General features: G+C 41.8%; 1 protein-coding gene across 3 annotated transcripts in view; it reads right to left on the minus strand.

Moving 5' to 3' along the window:
• Positions 1–22,676, minus strand: part of gnao1a (guanine nucleotide binding protein (G protein), alpha activating activity polypeptide O, a) — a 74,427-nt gene extending 51,751 nt beyond the window's left edge. Inside the window, exons 1-3 of one of the 3 annotated variants that reach the window (XM_020102165.2) lie at positions 21,872–22,597; positions 21,007–21,049; positions 3,958–4,099 (exon numbers count right to left, since the gene is read on the minus strand). In XM_020102165.2, coding sequence (XP_019957724.1) covers positions 3,958–4,099; positions 21,007–21,049; positions 21,872–21,989 — 303 coding nt within the window. In that variant the 5' untranslated portion in view covers positions 21,990–22,597. Of the gene's footprint in view, positions 1–3,957; positions 4,100–21,006; positions 21,050–21,871 lie in introns of all 3 variants that reach the window. The other 2 variants (XM_020102166.2, XM_020102164.2) reach the window with 2 other exon arrangements.
• Between the last annotated feature and the right edge of the window lie 2,213 nt (positions 22,677–24,889).

Consider the following 24,889-nt stretch of genomic DNA (forward strand, 5'->3'; position numbering starts at 1 on the left):
AGCAGCCGAACGCTGTTATGTTGTCAGATCTACTGTGAGAGGATGAGAAGTTGGTTCACAATAAGTCTTGTCCTACATGTCTTATTTTGTAGGGCCCACGGTGCGATCACTAATGAAAATTAAGGATTACTCGAGGATATAGCACTCAATTCACCAGAGAGTATATCATCACAATGCACAACACATGATGGGATTTTAACAATTACTCAAAATTGCTGGAGGAATTTCTTCTATGAGAACTGAGTAAAAATTGCTTAAAAGATTCATACGTCGGCGACAACAAGCAGCCTATTCCAAGCCTGATATCAGTGTGTGTGTGTCTCTACAGTATGTGTCACACCGCCCTTGGACATGGGCTTGCGGAATGTGTTGAAAGGAAGGCAAAACACTGGGTTGCCACAGCAACTAGCAAAGACCGGGGGAAACAGATGGGGGTGGGGTGGTGGTGGGTGTTATCATGAGACGAGGTGAAAGAAAGCAAATGCAATAAAAAAAAAAAAAAAAGGTAGGACGGACGAAGTTGAATATATTGTAAGAGAGAAAAGAAAGGGTAAGGAAGATAGTTAGCGAGAGACTGGAAACTGACGTGGGAGGACGGGAAATGAAAGAGGAACATGAGGAAAATGTAAAAAATATTGAACAGTCTACATACATCATCTGAAATTTTTTTTAAATGTAGTAGGTGTCTCCATCTTTTCTTGGTGTGAGGAGGATGTCTCGACGTCTTCTGGTTACTTTAAGGGGAAGTTGAACGTAGAGCGGAGTTTAAACAAAGCTCAGGCTGGTCTCTGTCTGTTTCTCGTCTGCTGTCACATTCTCTCCATTCTCTCAGAAATAATCAGCTTTCTTTCTCGGCCCCTGTGATTCCTCCTGGCTTTTATATCCAACATACTACATCTCTCTGCTTAGCACTTTCTTTTATTTTTGTCTGACACCTTTCTGTCATCCTTCATCTGCATACTCAGTGTAGTAACTAGTTATAACTCTGGATATTTTATTTTAAATTTGTTAACAGTCACTTAACTGTAATCACTAACATAAACAAATAGTACTATGTATCAGAATATGGAAGTATGATGTATGAAATCAAAATGCTTGCTTCTCCTTGGACACTGCCATAAACTCCATTATATTAGTGGGTGAACCAGTTATTAGATTTTGTGCAGATGTTCATGGTTTTAACAATATCTTTAGCAAGATGAAACGCACCACAATAGAAAGAGCAGAACTCCTCTATGCTTATTAATGTGACAGGCTGGGTATAGGTCTGTGTTGGAAATTTGGTCAAAGTGTAGAATATTTTTCTCGGACAAATCTGTGAAGATTTTGAATATCACACAGCTCCATGATGCAGCATAATATTGCATCTGAATTAGCAGAAACTAAGACTTTAATGACACAACCACCCGTGTTTACCACAATGTGTTCTGCGTTTTAGGGGCGTTAAACTTATGAATGCTTTTAAGCTAAAAGGTATTAATATGGATGGATACATCAGCCTTAGATCCACTGCTGCATCTCAGTGTAGAAATACAATACCAAGATGTTAAACACACACACACACATCATTTCTAATCAAAAGATGTACTGTTATTTCAGTCCTCTTAGTATCAATAGCTTCATTGTGATTAAAAATATACTGTGCCTTTGGATAAGGTTAAGGCCAATGACGGCTCAGTGTGAGTGTGACAAAGCCCCGTCCACTTGTCCTATCCATCTGTCTGTCTGTCTATCTATCTGTCTATCTATGTATCTGTCTGTCTGTCTATCTATCTGTCTATCTATCAATCTATCTATCCATATATAGATGTGTGTGTAGCACAGAGGGACAGAGACATTCATAGAGACAATATGAGCCACATTTTTCTCGAATGTTCATAAAAGACTGGATGTGAATTTTGACCTCACAGAGTCAACCCTGCATTCACTGACCTACTCAACTTCACGTCTGCCATCGTCGCCATCAAACACACACATTACCATGGACTGAAGCGTTTGAATCACATGACGTGCGCGAACACACTTCTAATACTGTGTTGCTATAAATAAAATAAAAGGATGTCATACACAGTGCACCATTTCTTGATGTGATTCAATATTTCCCATAGGAAGGAGGTTTTCATGTTATGGTAGTAAGCTCTCCATCATCCAACACTGCATTTACATACTATTATATGAGTATGATTTAAGAAGTCGTTTACGACACATGATGCATTTGAATGTTCCTCTTTATACTTAGAAGTTCATCTTTAATTCATAAACAAGTTTATAAATGTAAGATGAAAAAATGCAGTCTCTGTATGAAAAACCTGCGATCCATTTCAATGTCCATTCACACTCGTACACTAAATGTCTTGAAAACTCTAGTGGCGTGTGTTTACGAGAACCAAGGGACATCGGCGTTGTAATGCAACACTGCGTCTCCATGACCATTACATACCTAATTAACCTCTTTCTATTGCTCTGTGTTGAGATACAACTGATGCTCTTCAGTGGATTAGACTCATAATCCTCAATTAGCGTTTCATACGTACACTGAACTTGTGCGCTTTGGGATTTTGAGGATTTAGAGGCATAGCTAACTTAGAATGAAGGAATTTTGGCACAAGGAGGACAGGGTTGGTTGGCAGCCGTTCCCATTAACTTCCATATCAGTGCTGATGTAGACAGTTTAATAAATAACAGACTCAGGCTGATGATGATGAAGAGCTGACACTCAATGACGAGGTCGATGCCAAAGATAGCTGATCATGCTCAAGTCCAGCTAGAGGGAAAGACTGTATAGACCTTTAAAATGTGACGCAAAAGCATTGAATTAATATTTTCAAAATGGTTTTACTTTTTCTGAAACCACTATCACCAGATAATAGATTTCTGTTCAAGATGTGCGCTGCTTTTTATTGTTTCTGTTTTCCTACCAAAGGACCACAAACTAGCTTGAAGCTATATTTGGTTTTTTTTTTTTATAATTTGTGTTTTTTTTTGGAATATGTTCCTTTATAACACATTTTAATATCAGTGTAAATCATATAGACAACACCAATGTATCTGTGAAATGACAATATGTTCTTATACAATTGGTTGGTCTCAAATGAATTGTGAAAAGTACAAATTGACATTATCTGTCTGTTCTCTCAGTTTAACTTAGTGACCGAGACGACATGTTTTCTCTTTACTGTTACTATTACAAAATACTAATAGAAAGTGAGTACTACTTGTGTCAAGCACAAATATAACATGGTCACTTCTGTTGGATAAAAACATTTCAGTGTGGATGATGAAGAAACGGTCATGTTTGTGAGATCTTTACACAAGCCTTCATCCTTCACAACACCTTCCACCTACAGTCCACTGCATGCTCACAGTAAACATGTGCCATACCCATGGAGACAAGCTCATTTGAAATTTAATTACAGCATTTTGCTGCATTGGCAGTGACAGATTCACTATTATACTGACCCAATCAACATAATGTGACATATCACTTTCCAAGAGGTCGTAGCAAGGACCCGATGCTGGAGGAGATTGGTGTCTAGCTCAGAGATACGTTACCAGGGCAAATACAAAATCTGGACTCCTGGTACTTTGTATGAAAGACAGTAACTCTGCATAAAGCACACAGTGCCCTCTCCCTGAACTCCATCAGCTCCTATGGCATCCATCCAGTGGCTACCTGCTGCATTCGGGACAAGAAGCTGAGCGTTTGGAGCATTAGCTCAACTTCTTCAATCAGCTTTATTCAGTTCACGAGTCAGGACATTAGCAGAATATCAACAATATGTGATTGTCTTGTTCCTCCGCCACATATTGGCGGCATGTCATTAAACACCTTAACAGTGTTGATCGTATTAGGGAAATTAAGTTTACTGTGCTGTGGTCATCATTGTACATGTATGTGATTCCATTGTCTGTGAGCGTGGCAGATGTGACTGGAAAGGAGACTCAATGAGTGCTGACCTTGCGTTCTTTGTCTCCATACTCCAGGCCCAGTGTGTCCATGGCACGGACGATGGCAGCCAGAGATTGGATGGTGTTGCTGTAAACGACAGGCTTGTACTGCTTAACGTCATCACCAGAGAAGCCGTCCTCGTGGATGATCCTAAATACACAGAAACACACACACATTAGTCAGTATTAGGGAAATTAAGTTTACTGTGCTGTGGTCATCATTGTACATGTATAAATGGATCCTGACGATATGGAGTTTTGACGACCTAGGCCGATATTGGGGAGTAAAACTTTTCCATTACCGATATATTTACCGATGAATATATACCAAAGATGTCATTATCAAACCCTAATGACAAAGAAATGTATAAAGTTTATAAATAAATAGAAAACACAAATACAACCAAATATAAACCCTGAATTTAGAAAACACTTTTTCAGTCAAATATAAACATAAATGCACATCTTTTCCACATTATATATTCTGTTACGTACATTTGTATCTGCAAACATAAACCCTGTCACCAATATGTCTGCACGCTGGTCTCATATCAGCCCACCAATGAATCCAGTAATATTACTACTTCACCAGACTGTCAATTATCAGTAAACAAAGTGAGCGAGCCTGAAAATAGGGTAGGTGGAGGTATATTAGAAAGGTTAGATGAATAAAGGTTTTGGGAGAATGGAGGTGGGAGGTTGCACAGAAGCACAGGTGGTTGAAGGAGGAGGGTTACAACAAAAACACAAAGGCAATAGAGCAGGACAGGGGGGAGGTTGGGGGGAGGCAGGGGAGGGTCCGTAAACAGTAGGCTAAGCTGACATTTAGGCACACAGTGCCCAGCAGCAGCCTATCCTGCTGTTTTAAATGTCATGCTATCTTTTACTGCAGCTAAGGACACACAGAGAGGCCGACCCAAAGAAACGTATTCAGACAGACAGATGGACGGATGGACAAGGTCTGAGAGAAATGAGAGAGGAATGGGCAGCCAAGAACAATATGCAGGACACCAGAAAACAATCCTCAGATAAAGACGGGCAGATATGGGTTGGGCAACGTGATGTACGACGACAACCCCACACACACACACACACACACACTAATCAGGGCGAACAAACCGAGCTTCTTCTCGAAACACAGCTTCAAACAGCTCCATCACATTTTCAGTGCATTTCTCTGGATCGCTCACTATCCTCTGGTATAAATGACTATTATTGTGGCTCTGCCCTCCTGAAACCTCCTGACACAGCACATAGATTAGCCGATGGGCACACCACCCACTAATCTCTATGGTGAAAGAAATCCTGTTTTAGTCACCTGCCTATTAGATGTCAGCCAGGCAGTCGATAACCTGTCCACGTCTCAAAACAACGAGCTGACTGACTGGATGCTAATGAGCTAGTGTCAGAGCTCTCAGGTCACGACGAACACATGTACCATGACACCCAGCTGTGCTTTCGAACAAAGCTTAAGTGTCACAATTTCCAAGTCTTTGGAAAAAAAAAAATAAAAGAGAGGTTTAGGACACAAGTGTTACTCAGGAAGAAGCAATAGGCCAAGTACAAACCCAGGAAACCAAAAGAAACTAAAATTAAACGAATACAACTGAAAGGAACAAATGAAGCCATTGTAGCAGGCCCACATGTGCAGCACTGTTGAGCCCCAGAGCAACTGTTTAAAAATAATCAGGATTTTCTGTCCTTTGAGAAATTACAAAGGACAATTTTCACTAACACAAATCAGAAGCATGGAGATTTAAAGGTACAGTGTGTAGAATGTTGTCATATCTAGTGATGAAATTGCATGTTGCAGCTGAACACCCCTCACCCTCTCCTTCCAAACATGAAAAAGTAACTGTGGTAGCTTCAGTTGACATAAAAACTCAAAAGGTGTTTAGTTTGTCCAGTCTGGATTTGTGTAAAAAAACATGGCGGCCTCCTTAGAGAGGGTCCCCTCGATGTACATATAAAGTATTTAAATATAAAGGGCCTTTTCTGAGTAAAGAAAACTACAATTCATTCAATATAGATGAAACAAACTAGTAAAAACATCATGAGGATTATTCTAAACTAAAGCCTTTAATTGATCTGTGACGGATCAATTAAAGGAATATTGGCTGATATGAGACTTTCACAGACATACTGGCATCAACGATTATGTTAGGCAACATGAAAAAATTTATTCTACACAACAAACAATGCAGAACATGTGGTTCCTATTTGATGTAGTAAAACAAATTAAAAGTTATTAAAAATAAATTTAAAACCGAAATAAGTATCTTTAAAGAAAACTATATAATCTTACATGGGTTATTGTTGAAATAACAGCAACAACATGGCATTTTCAAATAGTGGGGACAGTGGGAATTCATTTCACACATTGTAATTGTCATCTTTGTACACACACACAGCTCTCTGTATCCTTCACAGTGTAGTTCGGAGTCTTTCTGAGTGCGTGTCCTGACAACTGGAAAACACGTGCCACTATACATCTGTATGCAAGTTTGTGTGTGTGTATTTGTGGTCTCATGGACAGAAGATTGTCGGGCAGTGTAACGTTTCAGATCAATCAGGCAGCCTGCCAGTTCTATATAAATACACCAGGCTTCTATTTACATCGGTGACTTTCACACAGGGGGGGCAAAGGACAGATCTATACACTGGAACTAGGATATATAAATACTTTATTCCTAATGTATCTGTATGATGTGCACATCAGCTCACATGTCCGACCCTGCATGGACGCAAACTGCATCACAGCATAAAAACCGATCCCACATCTTATTTGCAGCTCTGAATATGCTGCCCTGACTTTTAGTCTTCTCTCTCTTGTCTCACTCAGTTTTAATGAGCTGCCAACCTGACACTTTTCCTTCCATCTTTCTCTGCACCACAAAGGTGAAAAAAGGACAAGCATCCAATTAAGAGAAGTGGATGTCCTGAGTGAAAGTTCTATGTTTTATTGATCCGTCCATCCACCCCGACCACTTCCTGTCACGCACTTTATAGCTCTTTAGACTGCGTCACCTGACTTCCTCCTTTTGTTTCCCAGCAGAATTACTAAAGCTGCAGGAGGAACAATTAAACATAATTGACCTATGGGGTCGTTTTCAACAAGAGGACGGTCTCCATGCTTCAGGCTTTGACACAATAACCTTAAAAGTGGAACCAGGGACCTCTGAAATTATGAAATTTCAACCTGCTCTAAAGTTATGACAGAAACATTTGTGTGCAATTTTAAAATATGGTAAAAGAAACAAAAGAGATTTTACCAAAATATGTGATCTTTAGCTGGTTTCAGTAAAACTCAGTGTGGGGTGTTTATGGATAAACAAAGCAGAATCATTTCTGTCTTGGTAGAAAGTCTATTGACCCACAGAGGGACCGAGCAAGAAAAAAAAGAACAGTTACAAAATATACAGATTACATTATAAAACCAGGGGAAATTACAGATTAGTGTTTTGGCAAGTGTTGTTAAAAGGTGTGTTGCAGTGTCGCAGCTTTCCTCGTGACTGTACGTGTCGAGCTGGCAGGCCCGCTGGACGTGAGCTTCCATGCAAGAGAACCTTTTCTCATTACCCACTCTCCAAGCCCTTCTGTCAGCAAAGAGAGTGTGCGTGTCTGTGTGTGTGTGTGTGTAATTTCCTGTAGCTTTGGCACAATCCGTACGGTGACCTGAAACATAGTTTAGTTTCACACTGAGGCAGACAGATGGACAGAGAGACAGACATATGGGCAATTTAACAATGATATTATTCCATGATATTGTTGTTTGGCTGCCATTTTGGAGGCTAAGTAGCAGATGTTCAGTGTAATGACCAATGTCGGCAAGCAATCTGACATGATCAATGTGTGTGGTGGTTTTACATGACAATTATAATCTGTCAATTTCAGATTTAATTTTTTGGTTGTGTGAAACTAATCTGATAATTGACTTATGGGCCATTATTAAACATTGGTAGTTTATCTCAATTGCTGATGACACTTACTACTGTACATTGCTGCTCAATAGTGGTGCAGCAAATGAGCTGTGAAGGCTCGATTGGCAGGCACCACAACTGACTGACAGGTGACTTGCATGAGCTCAACCCACCTCAACTCCAGTCATGTGGTATGTTCCGCAAATGAACTCCACAAAGTCACGATACAAAAAGGTGCGTAAACTTAATCAGTGATAAGTGAATGATGAGAAAATCCTACTTCAGTGCTGAAGCAAACACCTTAGTATTCCCAGGAACTTTCTCGAGGTGTCTCACCATTAAATGTCATCTTTTTGAAATGTTCCCTGCAGCTCCTCTAGTTCTATTCTGCATTGCATTGTGGGAAATTCGAGTCCATCAATGGCACATTTTCAGATAATAGCCACTTTGAGTAAACACACTGTCTACGATTGGTATATTTGAGCATTTTACCTTTGTGAACGTATAGTCAAGACCTGCGGATGATTAGTGTGTGAAACAAATTTATGACACAACTGTGCTTTGAGATTTCTGGTTCTAAAATCTAACAAAGATAGTGAAGCATTAATCTCACACACAGAAAAAGAAGAGCAGAGTAAATACCTTAAATGGTCAAAGGCGTTATTTTCTTTATAAGATGATGAGTAAGGAGGAAAGCCTCTTATCTTTGAAATAAGCTTTTTCAGCAGACTTGTTTGTTCAGCAGTGTATCTGCCTTTGAGATTTGCACTGTGCCAGAAATGATGTCCACATCAGCAGATATTAGCATCCGCCTGCGAGCTAAACCAGCCACGCCAATTGGCCAGTTTAAAGGCAATTAAGTAATGACAACCAGGCCTTGATACCGGTTCCTGCGGGACCTGGAGTCCATCAAACCGACCTTCAAAACCTCCTCTCAGGTGTCAACATTTTGGGACAAAGACATGTCCACAAAGCTTACTGTATTATCTGTGGGTTTTATAATAAGGATTTATCCACAACTTGAAAAACTCTCAGAGCAGGCATACCTTCACCAAGGCTAATGCCCTATCTTGCCACGTTAAAGAAAAATAGAATGCCTCCATTGATTCTGTAGATTTGAGTGACCCTGTTCATTGTCAAACTGACGATAACATACCCTCCTTGACAGAATTAAAAAAAAAAAAAATCACTGAAATCAAGTGACTATAATGTCAAGGTGACTCCTGTCAACTTTGAATAATGATTATTCTAAGAGAATTAGAACACACACACACACACACACTATCAAACACAACATGCTAGCCTCTTCTTCTTTCTGTCTCCCATAATCCCCCACACTCATATTTTTATCCTCACACCTACTCATGTGAACACAAAGCCTACAAACTGCACTGTGCAATTAGGTCTTTATCTTTGTTTTGCATTGTTGCTAGCTACCACTGTCCTGATTCTTATTGATATGCTGTGCTTACACTTACTTCGTGGTCTTTGTCAACAGAGCTCTTAGTTGTGATAAAGTGTAACCTCACTAACTCCTGTCAGCACTGCTGGCCAGAGTTACTAACACAACCTGTGTGTGTGCATTTGTGAGTGATGGTGCGAGTGAAGGAGAGAGAGAGGGTAAAACAGTGTGATGGCTGATAATGGGTATGAAAGAGAGCATGAAAGAAGAGGGAGATAATCAGGAAAAAGATGCTATAAATAACTGAAGGTGTCAGTAACACAGCACAATGACTGACACACACACACACACACACACACACACACACACACACAGACACACACACACACACACACACACACACAATGAGTGAGATGGAGGCATCAGCTGCTCTGTCATCTGGCTCCATTCGTTTGCCATCACACCTTGAGGTCAAGCAGCAGCATCCTGACCACACACACTCGCACACACACACTCGCACACACACCCCCACACCCTCAGCTCTCTATCTGTCTTTCTTCAGAGCAGAAATAATCAATTCTTGAATTCTGACAGCGGCATCGCCGTAGGGATGGTCAGTCGCTCGGTCAGTCGCTCGGTCAGTCTACCAATTATTGGACGTATTAGCATGAAATGTAATATGGATATTGATGGCGTCCGGACTCTTCTGATCCCTTGACAATTTTGCTATAGTGGCACCACAAAGTTAACCTCTGTGGTTGTCAGTGAAACATCATGTGTTTCCTAACATGCTTTGATCCAAATTTTCAATTTTGTAAATAAATGACAGAATAGAAATGCTAGAAAATTGAAAAAAATATATAACATATAAGGAACTGTGAAGAAGTAGCTTACTTAAGTAAGAATATGATTTAAATATCCAAAGAGGCCTCTGCTCTACTGAAGAGACTAAACGTTGCCGCAGTTAAAAACATCTGTGAGGAGTGTTGACGTCAATATTAATACATGAAACAAACACATTCTGATAAACTAGCTTCTAATGACGGAATCTCTGTCTGTATTTCGACAGTGAGTGTTTCTCAAGAAAGCTTGACTTTTCTTCATGTTACTTCACTAAGAAAAAAAGTGGATCAACACCACGAGGGCGTGGGAGCGAATTTCTACTCCTTCAAAAGGGGAAACAACTATGTTAACAATGGTATATCACTCAGGGCCCATGGAAGTGTAGTGTTGGGTGTAGACATTTTTAAAAGAAAGCACAAAGTCTCATTACACAGGCCAACCGGCACGTCACTATTTATATAAACACTTTGATGAGAATTTATTACAACAGTCACTCTTTTCACATTCCCTCGGAAATCTGTGAAAGAATTGTGATCAAAAAAAATCCTCGATCCCTCTTTGTCCAAATTCATGCACAAATTTTATGGATTCTTTCTTGGCCAATGTTCTATCCTTCCACCACGTTTTGTGGAAATCGGTTTTTGCGTGATCCTGATGACAAACAAACAGATGGGGGCTAAAACAAACTTCTTTGGAGGAGGTGAAACATATTTTTAACTCCAGAAAGAGTTGGATGAATGACTGGTGAAACATGGTCATACTTTTTTTCTGTGTCAATGCATTTGGCCCATTCCTTGTTGGGATTACAAGACACTCCTAATTGATCTCAGTATTGATCTGCTGCTGGTATAATATATACAAAAGGCAGAAAACAGAATTCTCCCAGCAAGAAAAACTTAATGTCTTTCACCCCCCCCGCCCCCCTCTACTAAAAGACAGTATTTCCACAGTAACAGGTAGATTAGGGGTTTCCTCCTTTGCTCTGTTTGTTTCTCATGCTAACGATGTATCCCCTAATGCAGAGGAGTCGTCCTGGCTCCAGGTTTGGTCATGTGCTGATGGAAGGTTCTCGTGCCAAGGGACACAGTCTGCTTCACTCCGGTTCAGCAGGGATGTTAGGAGCTGCACACACATGCGTATAAATCCAGGCAGACAGGAGAGCAGAATAATTACAGTTCACTATTACATCTAGGAAGACCTCATTAAATCTGTCTGCCATTATCTCTCTGTTTCACTGTCACATGTTATCTCTATCTGCCCCTCTCCTCTGCCAGGCCTTCTTTCATCCCGTATTATTCCCGTCCTCTCTCTATCGCTCTCTCTCTCTATTAATTTTTTCCCAAACACATCACACTTGTTCTCCGTCAGTCTGTTCTTCTTTCATCCCTTCTCACTCCTTGTTCTTAATCATTTATTCATCTTTTCTTTTTGCTCCTCTCCTCTTGCTTTCTTCCCTTCTCCATTTGCAATTAACTATTAATTAAAAAACAAATTGTTGATGAAGAGCACACCTTTGTCCCTCCCCAGTCACTGATTTCTACAGGGACGGACACACACACACACACACAGGTGCTCACCTGGTAAAGCTTAGTGTGACTTGAGTGCAGAGTCATAATTGTTCCCTTATTAACAGTCCGGTAACAACAGCTTCACAAAAAGCCACACCCAAAACTCTGCATTGTCTTCTAAGTTTTAATTGAACTGTCAGTTTTATTTTTGGATGAATATTTTGATTCCGAGTACGCGTGCGCCTCTACACTGTATACTCTGGACTACGCTTGATAAATGCTCAGTTCCATCGTAGATACTCTTTCCAGCAATCAGTAATCATGAGTGAATAAAATGTAAATATCTACCTAATATTATTGTTGGCTGGCTATAGAGATACAGCTGCCAAGATTCGAGGCCTTGAAGTATTGACTCGCTGCCTCATCCAATCACAGCGCTCCATTTAAGCATTGGTTTGCACATTTTCGGTTGAATCTCGGCATCTGTAACTGCTGATCTGTACGAGATCCCCTTAAAAGTAAAGGTACAGAGAATCTAATCAGAATGTAGTGCGATCACAATAATGATATAAAGGAAACACATTGTACATTCAAGTTTAGTTTAAGTTATTATTACTATTATTATCAGCTGGCTTTGTTAAGGGACGTGTCAGACTAGCTGCTCACATGATATCACAATGACCAGGAAGTCTCGGTCAGACTACTCAGAGGCAACTTTGGGGTTTTTAACTTTGCATAACTTGTACACGAACAAAAAATACCTACATTCATGACTCATTCCAAGATAAAGACAAGCTGTGAGCGCCACTGTTTCCCTCTAGACAGCTGCAGTTAACCACAGTGGGGTAGTTTCTCTTCAATGCTTTCCTCTGTATTTGCCGACTGTAGTGTGATGTTCAGCTTTTCTTGAAGTTTCTTAAAACTTTGAATTGAATCTAGGCCATTTACGGTCTCAAAATCTATCCCTGTTTTATATTCACTGCATCTTATGAACATAAAAACTTGGCTGCAGCGATATTATGTAATCATTGTTGGCAGAACAGTTTAAGGAGAATACATAAATATGTCCTAGCAAATGTGATTGAAAAATTATATTTGTGTAATTCAGAACACTCAACAACTATAAACAGGTTTTAGTAACAAAAACACGTAAAAACAGTTTAGAGGAGACGTCATTTTAGCATCGAGCGATTGAAAAGAAACAGCGACTCTTGTTCTGCATGTCCAGTCCAAGGAAATTAATTGTTTCCAGGAGCAGCTGATAACATCAGACAGCGTGTCCTGTCGCCGGCAATTTGACTCACTAGTAGATTGATGATCAGATAGATAAATGGCTCTAGCCTGGAACCCTAGCAAATCAAAGTTAATGTTGGTCCAGCCGTGTCACCACGTCAAGTAAAAAAAAGTTACAAACACAAGCTTAATTCGATCCCTCCGAAATGGAACGTGTTCTTACTTGGGTCATGCCATACCCCTCCCCAAAAGGTTTCCATTATCATAATTAGCAAATTGTATATATTCAATAGGACAGGTACTTTTTGTCTATAATAATAATACTGATCATGATACTAATCTTTCTGTATATATAAGCGTAAAAAGACTAATGAATAGATTGTATAACATTTGATTCCACACTTAGGTGTAATACAACATTCAAACACTCTTCCAGCTGTAAACCCAGCCACAGTCCCCATCAGCTGACTCTCTATCAGCTGAGCGTGGTCCCTGTAACAGGACTCCATTGTCTTGTGGTGTGCTGAACTGACATGAAATCTGCCAAAAAGGCCAGCCACAAAAAACACTCACACCCACACCAACATATACACAAAGACAAAAGTAGAGGCAAATAAAAAAAACACACGCTGTCCTCTGTGTATAAGTTCCACACACACACACACACACACACACACACACACACACACACACACACACACACACACACACACACACACACACACACACACACACACACACACACACACACACACACACACACAGTTTCCTCCCACAAAAGACCTTTGTTTTTTATAAGACTTCCTGATTAGCGCGCAGACCACACACACAGTCACACTGACCTGCTCTCATACAACTGTGCCAACCAAGGAAGAGAAAGCGAAGGTGGCTAAGTACTGTATTTTTAGGGTACTTGTACTTAAGTATTTTCATTTCTTTGCAGATATACTAAAAATCCTATAATTCCACTGTAGTTCATTGTATAGCAGTTTACTGAATTGGCACAATTAGCTGTAGATGGATGTGTTCGTATAAGGATAGGATATATTATTTTTTTACAAAATGGAGATCTATCCACCACAACAACAAAACATGAGACTTTGAAATAGCCAAAGAAATCCAATGCTGCTTATTGTCGTGTATTTTTCACAGGAAGGCCATTGGTGATATCAGCCTTGTGTGTCACTGGCAGACGAGATGCACACCCACAGGTCACTATTAGGTTGCATTTTTTTTCAATAGTGGTCATAAGCGAATACACATGCTGTAAATATCCTTTTTTTGAGAGTAGTACACAGCTGAAATCCCACATTTGAAATAATGGGTGGTGTGTATATGCTTCAATAAAGTTGTGGTGCTTGATATGAAATATAAAGACGTTCACCCTACTATGCACGAAATGCAAATGGGACTCCACACACACACTTACACTGAAGGCTGCTCGGCCATGTTGGCGAGCACATGCACACATGCAAACACAAGCACACATGCAAACACAACTATCATGATGCCTGTTATTTCAAAGCTCACTGAGGCAGCCAATCAAATCATCCTAGAGATGAGCACGCCCAGGGCTATATTTAACCAATGAAGGGTGAGTATCTGGCTGACACACTGCTTCAGATGACCAGTTGCAGACCGTCTCTTCATGCAAGACTTGAGTCGGTGCCAACACGAGTTCCCCATTAACCCCCACCCCCCACCCCCACCCCCCTTTCACTCTTTTTTTTTTTTTTTTGTTGCTCTGTCTTCTCTCCTTGTGTGAAACCCTCCCAGTAAAGGAGGCTAATAATTATCAAAGAGAGCAGAGTCCAGGGGAGGAGCGCACTTTGCACTGTGTCCTAACAACCCGTCCTCGTCTCTCTTTGTCACTTCTTCCAACTTGCTTAATAAGTGAGAACATGTTCTTTCACTTGTCAATCTCTTTCCTCTCTTGCTCAAAATGGCTTCGCCGCACTTCTCTTACCTCCCCGGCGTTATTTGCACTCATCCTCCCTCCTCCTATCTTACTTCACCCTCTTCTCTCCTGTGTCTTTTCACACTCCCAAATCATTTTACCCATTTTTGAAAAAAAAAAAATTGAATCTCTCTCCCCTAGTTGCTTTTGCAGGGTGTCACTGAGGATTTTCACTTCTCTCTCCTCATCCCTCCCAATATTCCTCCACTCCTTCTCTTTTCATCCTTACTTCCACCACTCTGTCTTTCATTCAATGCACTGGGCACTGAGTCCCCTTTATTAAAACTCTCTCTCTGTCTCCCTCCATGTCTCCCCTCTCCCACTCTCCCTTTCTGCACAAAACACCACCACCTTTTTTTCCTCTGTCCTCCTCCCCTTCCCCCCTTTATTCTCCTCTTCTGAGGCTTAAACCTAATTATCTCCTGTTCTAGAGAACCCCCCCCACCCACACACACACAGTCTCTCACACTCACACACACACACACATGGTGGGAACAGCCTGTGGGAAGCAGTGCAGCCGTGAGGGACGGGCAGCGTTTGTTCTCCCTTCGGGCCAGTCGCCTCTGATCATGTCAACGAGGCACAAACACACATACATGAAGATGGAGAAAGAAAATGAGAAGTACTGTAAGTTATGCACTCAAGCAGTGACTGACTGAATGGGGTTGAAGTTTCTAGGCTCAAATACCAGAATGGTACACAGTTCAGCAACTTTCAGCAAATCCACCTTTTTATCTTTGAGGGTAAAATGGCTGATACTTAATTTCTAGTAAACGTCCCGTCTTCTGTCCACAGTTTATTTAGTTTTATATCGGCCGTACTCTGTAAATGATTGAGAGAGAAATTACCTGGAGGGTTTATCATGACTGAAAACATGTTACAGGTCCTCATGTGACTTAGAGAAGTCAGGAGGAGTCACCGGGCTTATTTTTTCAAGGTGTCCTGACCTCACAGCAGCTGGTGTATACCACTGAGTCAACTATCTACTCAAAGAGATGGTGTAAATTCCACAAATCTATACTTTTTTTTTCTTATTAGTCTACGATCATAACCCCAGTTATACAGAACATACAGAAATCACAACGTACACGTCACTCAGGGACGATACACTTTAAACAATACGACAAACCAACAAAGCGTGCTTCCCGTAAATGAGCTTCCCATCACATTTAAACATTCATGATGTTGTTTACGTTTTGATCGGGGCTCTTTAGATTACATCATGTCGTTCTACTTCTGCCGTTTTATATTGACACCTGAAGATTAGCGCCACCTACTGCTTGCCTTGATAAACCCACTCTTTATGACTGCCTAACAGATGGAACACGCAAAAGTTAGCATTTTGTGTTTCGTGTACTTGGCCTCTTACAGGTAATCTCTCTTACTCCTTTTGCAAAAATATAGAGAACAAATAACAACCAACAAACAAACCTCTTTGGTGAAGGTATAAACTTTTAGATCTTTAACACCATGACTCAACATTACAACTCCATTTATAGTATTATTGCTACTTTAGTCATACTTTAGTGATAGCTGCTTGCTGATGAGATAAATCATTAACATATCTCATGTCTACTAAGCAAGTTAACCAGGAATAATTAATTCCTTTCCTGGTGCATTTACATCTGAAGTTTGCCGTCACAGAAGCAACTTTGAAAGGGGAGGGGGCTGCACTTGAACCCACCACAGGGTCGAAGCTTTTTGTGTGGCCAGTAGTGGCATCCTGTTGGATTATATAAAAGTATTACAACATTAATTATTTTTCTCACACACACATTGAGCCGTGCTGGAGAGGTCAGTTTGCCAGCTGGGCAGCGAGCGAAACCTTTGCACACGTCTAAACACACACAGGCTTCATAAACAGATGGTGTCTCCCGCACACAAACGCACAGCAAGCTCTCTGCACAAGATAGAGATATGTTGTTCACACATGACCAGATCCCTTGGGATCCTGGCCCAAATATTAAACTCAATGATAGAAGATCATATATGTATGTATTCACAATCATCACGTTTCTCCAACGAACACCTTAATCTTCAAGATAAGGTTTTCTGCACAGTCATAAATGTTCTTCTTACGTTCGTCATTCCTCCCCCTACCCTGCCTTACAAACGTAGACCTACATGAAACCATGTCAGGGCTTCACACTTTGATGATTCACTCATCCACACACAACTTTAATCTACTCCCTCTCTCTCTCTCTCTCTCTCTCTCTCTCTCTCTCTCTCTCTCACACTCATAGCAGACCTCTGCTCGCCACAGAGATGTTATCAGCACCTTGAGTTATTAGATGTGTTTCTGTGCATCTGCTTCAATGCATATTTTCAATTTGTGGATACGGCAAGAGTAATAAAAAAATATCTCAAAAAAGCTTGGGCGAGGTGCAAAAGTGTGTGTGTACCGATACAAGGTAAGTGCTACCAGGTGCAGCGTTAACAGATTTAGCAAATAAATGATGCTGTACAAGGAAAACGACTTATGCCTCATCGTTAGATGCGTACACGGCTAAAGACGGAGCCTTCTGTCAACACTCTGCATTTATTTCATCTGTAGTTGTGCCCGCCCTCTGAAAGCTTACAGATTCATACGAAACAGACAAAACGGAGAAGTAGGGTGTGCAGAGTAGCCACTACTTCAGGTGAGACAATGGTAGGACATAAAGAAGAAATTTCAACAATGGTCTATGGAACTATTTGAGGAGAGACTTTGCAAGTTGGTAAATTGGAACAATGCTTTTCAAAACGCAGCTGTTGTAGCTCAACAACCATGCTAACGTAAGTATGCGCACAGTGACCGTTACATGGTTTGAAAGTGAAGGTTTTTTTGCATAAATGAGCCTTTCATCAACGCAAGGAGACAGCAAACTTCCTTGAATCAACACAACAAACAAAGCACACGTTTAACCAATTCCTCATAGTCGCGGTATGATTACATTCGTATAATCTTTGGCCGATTTTCTGTAAATTTGGTTGAAATTACCAAAACATTTCAATGAAGACCTGACTACTAGCATAATCTCAGAAAGCAAAAATTTGTGTTTAGAAAAAAAACCATTTTGTCAGACACATCTCAAATAATGAGGAAACCTCAAGAGCCCACCAAAAATACACAAAACTTCCTCCTCTTTATTTTACTTTCAGTTCTTCTCCACTGTGTTCACAGTGTTCATTGTGGTGATGGACTTCCACTCACTGAGCTCACATGCACAGCTGTGTCCCACACTGCAGCTCAACATACACATCATAAAATCTAATCCACTCCTCCCTGTGCGTCTCTGTCCGTCTCTGAAGAAAGCAGGCACACAACCCCACACATACACACACGCACAACTGGTCACTCGAGCACGCCCCAGATGTTCAAAGCACTGTGAAAGAAAATGCAGCGAGTGCTTTCCAAGCCTCTGATGCGGTTCCGGAAATAGCTGAGCATCTCTGAACAGGAACGTTAAGGCTTGCCTGGCAGGGCGCTGTCCACCACTTGTAAAGCTGCTTCTCTCTCTATAATATCACAGGCCCTTTGTAAAGATATACAAACACTGGAATTCATTGTCAAAAAATAAATAAATCGAGCCTTCAAATACCTCAGCTCTAAACTTATTCCAGCTTGGACGTTTAGATTTTTCAAACAGAAAGGTGTCTCCTCTGTCCTGAAGTATTCACACTTTCCTACTTTGAAAATTTCTGACTAAAGCTTCTGAAATGGCCACAACAACCTAATTGTCAGCGCTCTTTATTAGGAAGTAAATTTGCTGTTAGACGCTGTATTAATTAGCTTCCTATTCACAAATAAGACGTCCCCTGAGACGCATACAAAGTCGATTTCATAAAACCTGAAATTTCGAAGTAATTAAAAGACAACACTCTCTCCCAAGATCCAGTTTCATCATCTCAAGAATTACTAAGAACAGCTTGTAGCTAGACATCAGACACACGGAGGTGGCATGACTGGAATGACTGAAAGACGTGAGCGTGAAATGAACCAGATGAAAGAAAATTTGCACTTTCCTACCAAGAAATCCTGCTCAATTCATTCAATAGTCACAATCAGATACAGTACAGCCGCAATGTGTGGTTGTAATTCAAAGCAATAAAGCGACACACCTGGTCTCTGTACCAACACCACAATAGGTTCTATAACGCAGCCACCTCGTATACATTTGTGTCACTCCAAGTCATATAAATGTGTGATTTACAATGCTTCAGTGCCTTCAGTGGATCCTGAGGTTATGGACAAGTAAAGTGTAGGTACATTCAATGAACCCGTCTGCGAGCGCTGGCCAGTCAGAGTGCACAATGTGCTGTGCTGCTGGAATGACCATTAACAGCTGAGGAAGCGGCTCATCTGGATGCACTGAATCATGTCGTTGTGATGTGTCAGTGTACGACCACTGCCAAAGCCTATTATCGGCTAAAACACACTTAGCTGTCTGTGAAAGGACGCGGCAGAGGAGACTGAAAAAAAACCATATGTCACGAGTGGATTAACGATGAAATGATATGGGAGGGTGGGGGGTGTTTCAGTATTATGCTGGTGTTTGGGAATTTATCTAAATCTGTGGTAATTCCTTGAAGTATTATTGTAGTAAAACAGTAAATACAACAATGCTATTAGCGTTAACTCTACATTAAGTACAGTGTCTCTGATAAATACATTATGCATTGGCAAATCCTTCCCCTGTAGCTGAACAAAGTCCACGAGGAAATAATACAAATACGTCCCTATCGGAGGAACACTAAGAGTACATAATGATGCCATGGGAGAGGACACAAAAATGGTGCTAGAGGTTCCTGTTAGTAAAGCAGGAGTACTTTGTAAGTATTTGATCTATACGAATATCCCCTGTATAGTAAACAGGCCTTCACAGGCTACATCCACACAGCTACACTGTACTACTCCACTGCTGGGAGTGTCTAAGATGGAGACGCTTAGAAACACATCTGGTTCGTTTGAAAATGGGCAGAGTACGGATGAGCAAACTCTGAGACGTTTGGAGACAATGAGGCAGTCACCTGTGCTTCCTTTTTGGTTCTTATTAGTCAAGACTCGACTACCAAAACACAAAGTTCCACCTCATCATCGGTGTAAGAAAAGAAATCCCTCGTCTTACTTCTCACACCTGTCAGTTCTCTTTCGTTTCTCTGTGGTCTCCTGCAGAGAAGACAATCTGCCTCCTGTTAACATTGGCGTGCACGTATCCAGTGCAGTTGAATTTCATTTGAAAACTAAAGTATAGTATGGAGGATGTAGCCAAAGAGACTGACATAGCCAGTAGGCAACAACCAACCACAACAGCCGGTGGCCACTGATACTCTAAAAGTAGCTTGTTCTTATTTTGAGTTAAAGAAAACAACACAAGGCTGCGACAAAGGATCATTCTCATCTAATAATTATTTTGGGTGACAAACAGATATTCCATTTCCAGTAATACCAAAACAGAGACAAGTATAAAATTGAAGAAGCTGGGACCAATCGATTTGTGTTATTTATTTGAAAGAAAAAAAATATCTTAAACAATAGTTCGACTGTTCCATCGTTTCCTCTCCGACCTACGGGCATCCATATCCTGAAACTATGCAATATCAATTAAAGACCCCCCCCCCCCCCTTTCCAGATACTATAACTACTATGAATCGTGTGTGTGACTAAAAGGTTAAATTGATTACAACATGCTGGTTCAAGTCTGCTCGAGAACCATTTTTGTTCCAGTGAGGTCTGGTGACAGGGCCACACCTCAGACTTTTTTAACTGATGCAGGCTTGTGCTGAAAAAAACCCAAACAATTCCAAAGCTCAGTAAAAGCTCAGCTGGAGGAAGCATTGGACTGAACATGTCAAATGAGAGGCCATTTGATGTAACACAGCAACATGTTCAAACAATATCCAGGTTTACACAGCAAATCACTGCATCTGCTCCACGTTCACACCCACACCGAGCGACATCAGCTGTTCCACAGGGGTTGAGTGACGACTGGTCAGATGGAGACCGAGCACAGTTTGGGTTGAGGTCAGGGTTGGGGGGGGGGGTGGGGAATAAATCTCTTGGAAATAAATGTAAAATCAAGATGCTGAAGGCTTCAGCCACACACTCATACATGCGTGTGTGTGTGTAAGGGAGAGACACGTAAAAGAAAAAGCGATAAAGGGACGCCACATACACACTATAGGGTTATTAGACCGTGCTTATTAAAGACTTACTTCATCTGTTTGACGATGGTGCTTTTCCCTGACTCTCCAGCCCCTGAGGGATAAGAGACAAGAAGACAATGTAAACAGGGTGCATGTGTGTGTGCATGTGAGTGTGTGTGTGTGTGAGACAGCAAGATGGAGACAGAAAGAGAGAAAGAAAGAGAGAGAGAGAGAGAGAGAGAGAGAGAGAGAGAGAGAGAGAAAGGGAAGAAGATATTGAGCCTGTTAAAAAGCTAAGTGAATAAGGACAGCAGCAGTGGGGTGGAGATGCAGAAAGTTGCTGCACCCTTTGTTCCTCAACATCCTTTCTTCATTCATCCCCTTCCTTCCATCCTCCATCTTCCCACTTGGACTTTAATACACAAGATGATTCCCCAGCAGGAGCAATCAATGCATCAATCACCCAAACCCCCTTAAAAGAAACCAAAGAACCAGCTGAATGTGCCGGGCCCTCCCTGCCTTGCTGCATAGCTACTGCCATGTTTTTTTTTTGTGTGTTTTTTTTTTTTTCTCCCCCCCACCCCACCACCACCACCACCACCTCCAGCATCCATCTGCAGTTATCATCTCAGATGTGGATCCCAGGTTTAACAGGGTGATTGTGCAGAATGACATTAACCCACCTGCTTATCTTTAATGGGTGTCCTGCAATCAGGAGGATGGAGGATGTCAAAGCCAAACAGCTCCTCGTGAGCTCATGGTGAAGGTGGTGTTTTTTTTTAAATTATTTTGCCTTCACACCTTCAGATGAGGATTTCTTACCAAACGCCCACCATCACTACCACACCTTTTCATCCACCACCACCACCAGCACCACCAGCAGCAGCTCTCCAGGCCGCTACCAGCCACTTCCCCCCCCCCCCGGGTGTCTTACCCAGCAGGAGCAGCTTGACATCTTTGGCCGCGGTGAGACCGTCCTCCTTCAGGTTCTTCTCGATGGCTTTGCTCCGGTCCAGAGCCGCCCGCTCCTCTGCGCTCAGAGTACATCCCATGGTTAGAGAACACAGCTTGATGGCGGTACCGGGAACCAGGATCCACGGAAGAAAAATACAATTTAAACAACACAAATAAGCCCCAGATATCTTCTTGTAGCTCGGTTAGTTTCCTCCTGGAGCTCCCTCTCTCTCTCTGTGTGTGTGTGCGTGTCTCTCTCTCTCTCTCTCTCGAACCGGGGACACGGCGCGCCGTTAAAGCATTTAAGTGAACCGACGGTCCGCTCGGGGTCGATCCACGGAGCACGACGCGGTGTAGCCTCCGGAGCTAAGCGGCTTGAGTTTGCTTCTGTTCGTCCGCGTCTGTATTTTTTTAAATCACGGTTCTCTTCCTCTCTCCGCTCGTCGACGATACGTGTGTGTGTGTGTGTGTGTGTGTCACTGGGCGTCGGTGAGCAGCGCGGGCATCGCTCGGTTCTCGTGGCGGCTCACGGCGGACCTTCCCTCGGCTCCTCGCTGTCTCTCTCTCCGGGGCGGTGGGGGGACTCGCTCTCTCGGTGTGTGACGCTACTGCCTCCCGGTAACAGCTCCGGCGGAGAGGGGCTCGGTCCTTCCTCGCTTCTGTCGCTCAATTTGCGGGCTGCTTACGTCAAAACGGGGTGGGGGGGGGGGGGGAGAAACACAAGTGTTGGTAGAGAGAGAGAGCGATGGTCCAAGTGGCGCAGCCTGGTGGCGAACTGAGCAACTACACTTTCTCTGCTACTTTATGTTAAAGGGAGAGTTCACTCATTATCTGCTCCCTGCTATGTTGATGGAGGAGTTTTAGTGAAGTGTCCGAGTCCACAAAACCCTTCACGAGTTTCAGGGGCAAACTGTGCTGCAGCAAACTTCAATACAATCGGAGCGAGGGGTAAACCAATTCTTCAAACGTAGAAAATCAACAGAAAACCATCAAAACGTGGCTCCATGCCGGAGGTGCGGCGTCATCCAAGTGTCCGTAAGCCCCGAAAATCTGACTCGAAACTATTCAGTCATTTACACCGAGTTTCTAAACGTCCTCTGTGGTCCAGGTGGTAACGTGGCTCCGTGGTTAAGGATACCAGAGGAGTTTTAGGCCCAAAACACACGAACCCTAACCCCAGCAAACATATCTTGCCAAGACTTGCATTTAATTTATCCGAATCAAAGATGCCCTGGTTAGAGTCATTGCCCGAAATCTTTCTTACACGTTTGGATAGAAAAGTGCATTTATAGTGGTTGAGCTTCTAGGTCTATGCAGCTCATTGTTTTTCTGGACTGCGTATAGATGATAGATTTCAGTGTCAGGGCTCTCATCTGTCCACATTAATGAACCCCCACCCCCAGCAGCTGTTTCCTCACACACCCTCAGACACGCTGAGCACACATTACCCTGCCCAGAAACGGCAGTGAGCCAACGACAACAAGTGGCTGTTGCAGGAAGTCAAGCATCGAGCAGTTGCTAACTGCTATAGCTGCCACATCCTGGTGGGTTTTAAGACAATCATTATCCCATCACGAAAAACAGAACTAAAGTGTGAAAACAGAAACGAATGCAATGTTCGTCTTCATTTAGATTGGGTCTAATCCAATTATACATTAAAAAACATAAAGAAAAACACTTACGCTACATTTAGGTTGTTGTAGACAATAAAGAAAACGAATTATTAAAGGTTTTCATATCATTTTCTATTATTTTACTATCCACATTGCTAATGTAATATGGCAAATTTCCCTGTAGTCGAATAAAGGATCTTATATTGTCATACCTTAGGAAACTGATGAAAGCAGAAGCAGTAACACCTTCTGTCGTCACCCTCCCTGTTTCTGTTAACGCTTTGACTTTAACTTGAACCTCAACTTTCTGCTCTGAGTTAAAATGAAATTGTTTGTGGTTCCAAACACATGTGTCTCAGCTGCTGATTCAGAACGAGCAGACTAAATATAACCGACGTGGGATCCTGATCGGGGCGGACAAAACATTTTTTGACCACAAGCTGTTTGTTTTCAAGAACATATTCATGTTCAAGATTTTAGTAGAGAAACATTTTTACACAGACTTTAGTTTCCTTTCTGAGAGCTCTGTGAGAAGCTCAACCGACTGTTTTGTTCCTTTAGAAATCAGACTACACACAGGATATGGTTAGATTAGTCAAGATTATTGACTAGAAACACGTAAACACCTCATCTGGCTTCATTCAAAGGTCAAAAAAGCGGTTTAGCAGGAATCTCAAATCTGCACACTGACTTCTTTAAGTGGTTGTGGCATATGACATGTTCTCTACCAGTTCACTAAAATTGGAGCGATGCTGTTGCAGCTTCTTTCTCTCCTTCCTTCCTTTATTACATCTGGTCAGTCCATTAACCAACACAGGCTGTGGTTGCTGTTACACAAGCAGCACACACGCACACAGACTATCAACGCTGATATGATGCAATTCTTCCGAGCAGCATGTAAGAACGATGCCGTTGCCTCAGACTCAGGATGGAATCCACTTAGTGAGGACAGAATAAGACAGAAGAAACTATGATGACACTTAACCTTCATTTAACAAGGTTAATTAAAAGATAACATAGCTGAAGGTAAATACATCACAAGTACCCGAATATTTACACAGCCCATCATCAACTACCTGGATACTAATGTCCTGCACTTTTATGGATTTGGGACATTTACAGCCCCAGACAACAAAAATATAAAACACCGTGAGACGCCCCATGATGATTCATTTTAAAAGAGACGGAGAAATATTAAGAAGTCAGCCTGCCAGTTAGAGCTCATCCACTCATGGAGCCAACATTAGTTTAATTAGATCTCTAGATACAAAATCTGCCAGCGACAATGATCTCAACCAGTGTTATCAAAGGGTTGCCAGAGAGAAATGAGAAACCAGCTTTAGGTCTGCACGCCTCTGTCTGTGTTTCAAAACTCTGACTCTGAT

This window comes from Paralichthys olivaceus, chromosome 7, assembly GCF_024713975.1.
Source record: "Paralichthys olivaceus isolate ysfri-2021 chromosome 7, ASM2471397v2, whole genome shotgun sequence".
NCBI classification, from domain to species: Eukaryota; Metazoa; Chordata; class Actinopteri; order Pleuronectiformes; family Paralichthyidae; genus Paralichthys; species Paralichthys olivaceus.